Raw genomic sequence first — 9,738 nt, forward strand, 5'->3', positions numbered from 1 at the left:
GTAATAGAACACAAATATCCATCAACAAGAGAATAGATGAATAAATTGTGGTGTATTTACATCATGGGATACGCCACAGTAATTTGAAAAAGAACAAACAAAAAAAGATGAACTGCGACTGCACCCAACACATGGATGAATTTTATAGACTTTATGTTTAACGAAAGAAGCCAAATAGAAAAGCGTACCTGCAGTGTGATTCCATCGATATAAAGTTCTTAAACAGGCTCACCAGTCTCTGATTAAAAAAAATCAGAGTAGATTTCTACTCTGATTAGAAATCAGAGTAGCACATACCTGTGGGGGAGTAGGGATGGGTAGTGATAGAAACGGAGGCTTCCATAGTGCTCCTTACACAACATTCTTCAAGCTGTATACTTATTTGTGTACTTTTCTATGTGGATATTATACTTCAATAAAATATTTACATAAAAAAAAAAAAACTATGTTTTGCCAAACAGAAAAAGGGTATTTTGTAGCAATGGTGGGGAAGGCTGTCCGACTGCCTAGTTTGCTATGTTGTCAGAAGTGAAGGTCAGCCTAAAGCCTCTGTGTGTGTGTGCGGGCACGTGTGGTCATGCACGCGCGTTTGTCTTTGGAGAGTTGATGAAAAGGACATTGCTTATTTGGATTGTTAGTTCCTTTGGTTTCTGCTCTATCCAGTTTTGTGTTTGTTCTTGTGGAAAATCAGTAAACAAATCCTATAGAGGTCAAAGTAGATATAACAGAGTTCTTCAGTAAATATCCTGATATAATATCATACCGGGCAATTATTTATTAGAAAATGTTTGCCTGTATACTGTTTTATTTCTACTTTGGTTTGAAATTTTTTTTGGAAAATAAGACTTTTCAGTTCATAGGTTATTACTATTTTTTAAGTGAAGATTTCCTTAAACAGCACAGAAGAAGGATAAAGCTGGAAAAGAGAGAGAACTTAACTTTAATGTATTGGGAATGTTTTTCTAAAAATCAACCCCCCATATGGTCTTTATATATTTTAAATTAAAAAAAAAAACAGGACAGCGTAATATCTCAAGTATAAAAGTGCTTATGAGGACTCTGGGACAGAATTGTTAAAATGTTTTCCTGCATTTTACATGAACAGGAAAGAAGTTCATAGTCTAGAAGAAAGCAAGTAACATCTACTTGTAGCAAAAGTCTTTGTGCTTTATATGCCAGATTACCATAAAAGGATATTGAAGTCAATTTCTTTCCTAATGTCACTCTGCAAACTGAGTCCTTAGTAAGCTAATATTTTTCTCCTGAAACCTGGGAGGTTCTGTGGAGCAGTTTTGACCCTATGATTCGCATTTAAATGAAGCCCTCTTAGCCTTTCAATTTGAAACTTGTTTAAAATAATCTGTTCCTTTGGGTTGCTGGAATTGAAGTAAGATTTCTAGTTGAGAATTCCTGATTTGCTTGCTATAGGCCACTGACTTTTCCCTTTGGGTTTTAGCTCAAAGTTTATTAATTTGGAGGTGATGTAATACAGCTCTTGTCTTTGCAGAACTGCCTAGAAATCTTGTGTAGACATGCAGGGCTGGAGCCTGAAAAGAGAGATAAGTGTGATCGGACTGCACATGATGTCGCCACAGACGACTGCAAGCACCTGCTGGAGAATCTGAGTGAGTGCATTTCACAGTTTCACTGTTCATCCCTCATCCACAATGCGTGGGCCTCTGACACGAAGGGAAAAAATATTAATACAACTACAGTTTTTTCATTCTCTTCTTAGCCTTCTTTGAATTCTGGCTATTACCAAACACACACACACACACACGCACACGCACACAACAAACAAACAAACAAACAAAAAAACTATTGATTATAAATCTAGTAATTTTTTCCATTTAGAATGGCTTTTTGCAGAATTGCTATTCAAATAACGCGAAATCTTCCTTGTATTTTACTGACCAAGGATAGCATTCTAAGTAATTACTGCTCTTTTCTTCTGACATGGGTTGTCTCTGTGGACTTGAGAATAGCAGGATGTAAGAAGTCACGACTGGATACTTGGCCATCAGCTGGTTGTAGGAACCTAGATAGGTCGTTTTTTCCTCTCTACGTCTGGTTGCCTGCCTGTCTGTGAAGATAATCGGTCACCTTCTCAGTTCCTTCCAGCTCTAGGAATATATGCTACTCAGCACATTTTATGAAAGGTTCACTTGTGGATTTATGAATATGGAGTGCTAGATTATATAAAATAGTATGACTTCTTATCGGGATTATCATCCAATCCATTCAATCAACCAGCTGTATCAGTAAATTCAACTTTATATTCTAATATTAAGAAACAAAATGAACAATAAACATAAGAAATAATTAATTCCATGGCATATGAGATGGTAATATGTACTATGGAAAAGACTAAGGGGGATTGGGAGTGGGAGTTTTTAAAATAGGTTTAAGAGTTTCTGTTTTTAAAATGATGGACAAGGTAGTCTCACTGATAAGACATCTAAGCAAACCCTTGCAGGAGGTGAGGAGGGCAGCTACATAGATATCTCAGGTTAGAGCTTTCCAGGCAGAACATCAAGTGGACAGAGGCCCTGAGGCAGGGGCACAGCTGGTGTGTCTGAGGACTTGCAAGGAGGGCAGGGTGACTGGGTTAATGAGCGAGGGGAGAGAAGTAGGAACACATGTCAGAGAAGTTCCAGCATGGGATGCGTAGGGGAACAATCTTTTTGGGATTTGTAGCCATCGGAGGGACTTGGAGGAGCCATGTCAGTGTTTGAGTGGAGGAGAGTGACAGGATCTGTTGTATATTTTAAGAGTCTTAGTGGCTGCTTTGTTGAACATAGGCTGTAAGAAGTCACAGGTAGAAGCAGGGGATTTGTTAGGTCATTAATATAGTAATCCAGGTAAAAGACAATAATGCTGGCTGAATCTAGGATTATAGCCAGTAAAGTGTGAGGAGTGGTTTCATTCTGGATATAGCTGAAGGTAGAGCCAACAAAACTTCCTGATGGATTGAAAGTGAAGTGTGAGAAAAAGGGGATTTGTGGATACCTCCAGGTGTTCGGCCTGAGCAACAGGCAGGATGGAGTTGCTGTTACCTGTCAAGGGGAGGGTTGTGGGTAAAGCAGATTTTGCTAGTGAAGATCAGGAGTTCGGTTTTGAGTGTATGAGTTTGAGATGTCTGTTAGGACTATGTGGAGACGTCAAGTCAGCAAAAATTCTTGAGATGAATATGAGCTGCATATGTAAATCTGAGAGTCTGCAGTCTATTGATGATATTTAAAGTCATGGCACTAGATGAGATCACTAAGGAAGTGAATATAGGTAGAAAGAATAAGAGAAATGAGCTTTGCAGCACTCTATTATTAAGAAATCTGAGACCAGCAAAGGAACAGCATTGACGAGTGACCAGTGAGATAGGAGGAAATCCAGTAGGAGTGAAGAGAGCAGAGACATCAGTTGTGCTAGACGCTGGTGATGAGTAAGACGAGGACTGAGAATTGCCAGGAAATAAAATAATCCACTAGTTAGTTGGGAAAAGTTTGTTTAAGAAGGGGATACATAAAAGTATGCATTTTTAAACATTTTAAAACACAAAGTAATTCTTTCACCCACTTCTAGGTGGAAGTCTTCATTTTAGTTTGGTTCTACTGATTGAAGTTCCATATACCCTTCCTGTTTGAACAATCCACATCTTTAATGACTTATGAAATCTATGATTTCTAGTGTTTGAAGATTTAAACATATTCGGGAAGCAAACTAAAGACAGTATCTGTCTAGAGATAAATTTTTTTCTAATTTTATGTAATAGTCTCATCAGTGCCTCATTAGCAACCCCTTTATTTAGTCTCTCTAAAAAGTGTTCAACATAGTTTTCATAAGAATAGTAACTAATTTCATCAGTTTATAGAATATTTAATTTAATTGTAGTAATGAGTTAACAGACATAGAATATTTGGGAATAACCATAAGAGACTCTTGATAAGCATATAATTCAGTTCATAAGAACAGAAGTGCATGAGGATGCTTCCCACCTTAGTGGGGCATCTGTCATTTGCTGTCACAGACAGGTTGGAAAGATCATTTTACAAGCTTCTACTGCATTGTTTGCCATTTATAAAATTCTTACTAGTACTTACCATGTAACAGTGTGTTAAATCCATTCCAAACATGAGTTCACTGACTTTTCATAACAACTCGATTGAATATTCCTTCCATTTTATAGAAGTAGTTGAGGTATAGAGGGATCATAGCAATTTAGCAAGTACACAGAGCTAATAGAAGGCTGACCCTGAGGCTCAGAGCAAGGTTGTGTGACTCTGAAACCACTATCGTGAGCACACTGACCTATACAGCTGTGTGTCTGTTACCTGCCACTGTGGGTGATGTCCACAATGTCCTGTCCTCAGCAGCCCTGCCCAGCCCCTGTAGGCTCATGCCTAGGGCTTCTTTTATATATGTCAAGGTTCTATAACGTGCCTTTTTGTTGACATTATCAATGAAGATGAGAAAGGGCAATATGGAGAATTCAGGGTCTCAGATTTTTTAAAGAACTTGAGAATTTTACTGAAGGGAAAGAGTCAACGAAGTAGAAAAGGCCAAAGATACGAGGAAAGATAAACAGTTCAAGCAAGCAATGTGGTTCTAAAGAAATGTGAGGAAATGTAAAGCCAAAGTTTACTGTGGTATAAGAACATTGAATTAATGTTATTTAAAGAAATATGATAGCCACACTTTGAATTGTTTTAAAAATGTTCATATCTGCTTATTTTATATAATAGTTTTGCTGTTTTTTCTATCAGGATTTTTTTTTACACTTCTAATTCTCTTATTCTTCCAACAGATGCTCTTAAAATACCCTTAAGGATTTCGGTGGGTGAAATTCAACCAGGCAACTATGGTTCCGATGACTTGGAATGTGAAAACACAATATGTGCTTTAAATATCCGCAAACAGACATCATGGGATGATTTTTCAAAAGCAGTGAGTCAAGCTCTGACAAATCATTTCCAAGCCATCTCTTCTGATGGATGGTGGAGTTTGGAAGATGTGACGTTTAATAACACCACGGACTCCAGTATTGGCCTTGGTGCAAGCAGCGTGCGATCCATCATGCTAGGTATCAGCAGTCCTGCGATGAAGAGAAAGCTAAATTTCTGGGGTTATGTTTATGGGCTTTATAACCTGAGACTTAGTTCACTGATTAAACACATTCAGAGCTCACATGTGGCAGCTGCTGGTTCTGAAAAACTTGCATATTCACAATGCATCCATTGCATAATGTTGCCTTTTAGTATAAAAATGCTTTTATGCCTCAGATAATACTCAGAGAGTAAAGAACATGAAAGCCCTTGATGAGGCTTTGTGATTGTGCTTGCTATTCTAGATAAATGCAAGAAACTAACCACACTGCAGCTGCTTGCTAATGCGCAAGTTCTGAACACAGCTCCAAATTTGTACTTGTGCTATGTGCTTTGAATAGCACCATGTTGCAAAAGCATGGCCCCAGTTAAGGAAGGGTGGGCTTTACCGTGCTATTAATATATCGGCTTATAGTAGAGAGTGTTTTCTTCTCTTCTCTCACATATGCCAATTCACTTTCCAAACATATATTACCACTAGATTTTAAAGCAAATTATTCACAACACCTTAATTTTATAGATCTATGGCATGATCATTAAAATTACCATATTTATTTTGGAAGAACTATTAGGTAATTGAATAATTTCATTAAGAAAGGAAGTCCTAAATGGCTCTCAGGATTCCATTTTGCCCAGACAATGGAGTGTGGTTCAGGGTGTGGTTTGGCCCAGGATCTGATAAATGAAGTCAGCACAGCCATGTTTTGAAGGACACAGCCCTGCACCATTAACCCTCATCCAGCTAATCTGGAAACCACCAAAAACAAATGGATATGCACTACCACCGGCTTTACCTCTGTGAGCAACAGGCTCTGAGGCTTGATGGTTCCAGTGTCCATGCCCATCAACGAGGGTGGGGCATCCTAGTAGCATCTTAGATCTAAAACCATTGAGTTTTGTGGGTACAGGGCTTAGTTTAGTTCCTGCTGTAGCCACTTGTTAATCGATAACTACATTATTATTCATTATTATTGCTATTAATATATGGATAACAAGTGATTTTTACTGTATTGATAAACTAGATGAAAAGAACCCCAGGCCAATAGATAACACAGTTGCAAGTGGGGCGTGCATGCGTGGTGGGGGCATGCCGAGAATAGGTATTTAGGAATTGATCTGTGGAAGGGCAAAGATGAAAATGAGTTTGTATTGCTAACCCCTCCCTAGAGAAGGCACCTTATCAAGTGGAACCCTTTCTGAGTAAGAGCAAGCAGAGAGCCCAGACTGCAAAAAACTTGCCTTACCCTGAACACTTGAAGTTATTTGTTTTTTGTTGTTGTTTTTGTTTTTCTTGAATCTGAATATTTGCTGGAAAGGGAGACAGAGACCAGATCATAAAGGGCTTGTTGTCTCATCCAAAGTGCTTGGCTTTTGTGAACCAAGCCCTGCAGGATCACGGAGGATATGATCAGCTTTGCTCTTAAAAACTTAACCTTAGAAATATTTAGTTGTATTTGTACTCTCCAGGTTTCTCTCAGCCCCTCCTCAGGACAGCTTTAGAGAAGCCTGTAGTTTGAAGGTCTTCCTCTTGACCTTCAGCAACAATAGTGAGTTCATCCTGTGTGACCCTTCACAAATTCTGTCTGTGCTTTTGACAGTTTAAGCTCCTTAGAATCTGACAGAGAAGATCGTGCATTGCCCCTTATAAGAAAAATTACTTTTAATCTTCTCTTGACATTTTTCATTTCATTTTTTTTGAACTAGGAAAGGTGCCATGGTCAATAGGTCAGAGCTTCACCCAGTCCCCATGGGACTTTATGAAGAAGAATAAAGCAGAGCAGGTCACTGTTCTTTTGTCAGGTAAAGATGTTCCAAACTGAGGTAATGTTGACACAGTGTTTGCTTCATGATTGTTTTGAAGTACCATTTCTTAAACCTGTATGTTTTTGTCCCGCTTCCTCCAGCCATGCATCATATATGACTCCCATTACTAAATAATTAGGTGTTTGTTGGAACCTTGATTAAGGAGAGGAAATCTCTCAAAAGCCATGTTTTTGACACCTATAGAGATGTCTGTCTTGATTGTTGATTCCCGTGATTTTGATTGCATCTCTCATTAGGAACAAATCAGAGGCCAAACTGATGTGCCAATGAGAGAGCAACAGAAATGATGTTAAAAGAAGTATCTTTCGTTACTGTCAAGTGCAGTATATGATTAATATTATAATGGTACAAGCTAATGTTCAGTGAGTACCTACTATGTGCTAGTCCCTGTTGTTTACAGCACATTACAAGTATAAATTTAATCCTTATAACAGCCCAATGATTTATGTCATTTTATGTACAGAAAACTAAGGCTCAGGGAGTCTGATTTTTTTTTTTTTTGTCTAAGGTCATACAGCTAGTAAGTGCTATAGGAATTCTGTTTCTCAGCCCTTAACTCTAAAAGGCTACTGATTTCATCATGTATTTCCCATACTTAGGAATGGAATCTTAAAAAAAAAAATTTTGAGACCATCCTAGAAAATTCCTTTCCGTTCAAACAATGTATTGAAAGTATAGCAGAACTTGGGTGGCTGGGGGATTTGGAGAATGGACCTAAAGGGAGAACCCAGACCTTGATTGCATTGATGATGGCCAAAGCTAGAACTTTCTGAGGATTGGAACTATCTCCAATAATGTTTTCTTATAAACAGTAAAATATTGAATCCAGTGATAGAGCAGATACCAGCTACCATGTTGGAGCTGAGATCGGAGACCTGGATGACTGACGAGATGTGGGTGGGCTTCCCCGGGGAGGAAGGGGCAGCTGTGGAGCTCTTGGGAGGCCAGGAGCAGTGGCTGTTTACCAGCCAGTACAACGTATTGCAATATTTTCACTATGGTAAAGGCACACTGGTGCTTCTTGACCAAGTGTCAGGTCTGCCTATATAGCTCGACAAACACCTTATATCTTTTATGATAGATACAGTTGTGTTTTGGTCATTTATGTTTTTACTTTCTGTGTATTTCTTTCCTACAGGTCCTCAAGAAGGCTGCCTCAGTAGTGTGACTTACGCATCTATGATCCCCCTCCAGATGCTGCAGAACTACCTCAGGCTGGTAGGTGGACGCTGGGAGTGGAGCCTTACACTCCTGTCCCTGGCACTGGCACATTGTTACGTTTAGAGGAGTGCGAGTCTCCGCCCACCCCCTGCTCTCAGCCCATTACCTTCTCCAGCAGTCTCCTCCCCTGCCCCTGTGGAAGGCTGCTGCTCACTTAGTTCTGGATTTCTGTCACTGTTATCCAGGTGTCATTGCTTGGACCTGGAGACTACCTGTGACTTTTGAGTGTTACAGTTTGGGCAGGAGGGGGTTGTCTTCTCCTAACAAGGACTCGACATAAATATGGAAGAAAACAGCTATAAGTATTAAAATGCCTTGCTACAGAGTATTAATTTGGTCACTTTAACAGAAACCAAAAAATTATATCTTAAACAGTATGGAAGTTATTTTTCTCACATATAGAAGCCCCAGCTGGTGAGAGAGCCATGGAGGGTGGAGGGGCAGGGCTATGCCAGTGTACCTTCTCTCTCAGGGCTCCACTGTTCCCTGGGGTCTTGCTTATGTGGGCTTGGTCCACATCCAGATTGTGGCCTGAGGGAAGAGAGCCTGGAGGGCAAGCCGCTTCCTTTCAGGGAAGTCACATACATCATTCTTACCATGTCCCACGGGAATATAGACACATGTCCACCCATGGCTGACAAGTGTGATCTTTTGCCAGGTGACCCTACTATGCTAATACTAGGCAGTTCCATTACTAAAAGGAAGAAGTGGGGAGTATGATTATCAAGAGAAAGTAGCAAATTCTCAGTACAAAACGGATTAAAGTAATACTTTGCATTTGTCCAGTCCTTATGCATGCCAGGCTATAAGCAAAGTGTTTGTGCATGTCTAATTTATTCCTCAAAACATCCCCGTGAGGTAGACAGTATCTCCTATTTTATAAATGAGGAAATAGAGAGAAAATAGCTACAAGCCTATATAGTTAGTGAGTGATAAAGCCAGGATTGTGTATTCCCTGATACCTGTGTGTGTCTGTGTGTGTGAGACCTACCTAAAATTAATACTGATGGTGTGAAATATTAAGTAAACAATCATTTAGTTTACTGCTTTAATTTGGATAATTTTTTAAAAAATGAATGGGTTTGACTGTGACCCTTAATGAAAGTTGTTTCCATTAACTATGAATTGATGTCTTTGTCCCTGATGAAAGAAAGTATTGAAAAGCCTTCCCCGGGTAGTCTGCCTGGGCTCAAAGTCGGGATTGACCTGTGTAAAGGCAGTCACAGAAGCATAGAAACATTCAAAGGCCTTACAATTTGGGAGAGATGGTATCTTCTAAATTTGATACTTTTACTTTTTTTCTTTGCTCTTTGCTCTTTTTTCTTTCATGCATCAAAGTAAGCCTGAGGGTTTTATAAAAATGGGAAGATCTCATTCCTTTGCTTAAGTGAAGGTTGAAGTTGTGTGACCAACTGGTTTTCAGGAATGTGAGCCTCAGGCTCTCAGTAGAGTCACTTTCTGAAACCACTTTCTTGCCTTCCTCCCCCTTCTCAGTTTCTCTGTACAAGGCGAGGTTCTGGCTCAGAGCTTATCATTCACCAGTTTAGATGATAAAATAAATAAAGGTATCACAACCAAATAACAACTGTATATT

The 9,738-nt window shown here is 39.3% G+C and overlaps 1 protein-coding gene across 1 annotated transcript in view; it reads left to right on the plus strand.

Annotated features, from left to right (window-relative positions):
• The window catches only part of CTTNBP2 (cortactin binding protein 2), an 87,287-nt gene that overhangs the window by 36,562 nt on the left and 40,987 nt on the right, over positions 1–9,738 (plus strand). Inside the window, exons 9-11 of the mRNA XM_023525606.1 lie at positions 4,802–5,077; positions 6,804–6,899; positions 8,062–8,141. Coding sequence (XP_023381374.1) covers positions 4,802–5,077; positions 6,804–6,899; positions 8,062–8,141 — 452 coding nt within the window. The remainder of the gene's footprint in view (positions 1–4,801; positions 5,078–6,803; positions 6,900–8,061; positions 8,142–9,738) is intronic.

Source organism: Pteropus vampyrus, unplaced genomic scaffold (assembly GCF_000151845.1).
Source record: "Pteropus vampyrus isolate Shadow unplaced genomic scaffold, Pvam_2.0 Scaffold580, whole genome shotgun sequence".
In the NCBI taxonomy this organism is placed as follows: domain Eukaryota; kingdom Metazoa; phylum Chordata; class Mammalia; order Chiroptera; family Pteropodidae; genus Pteropus; species Pteropus vampyrus.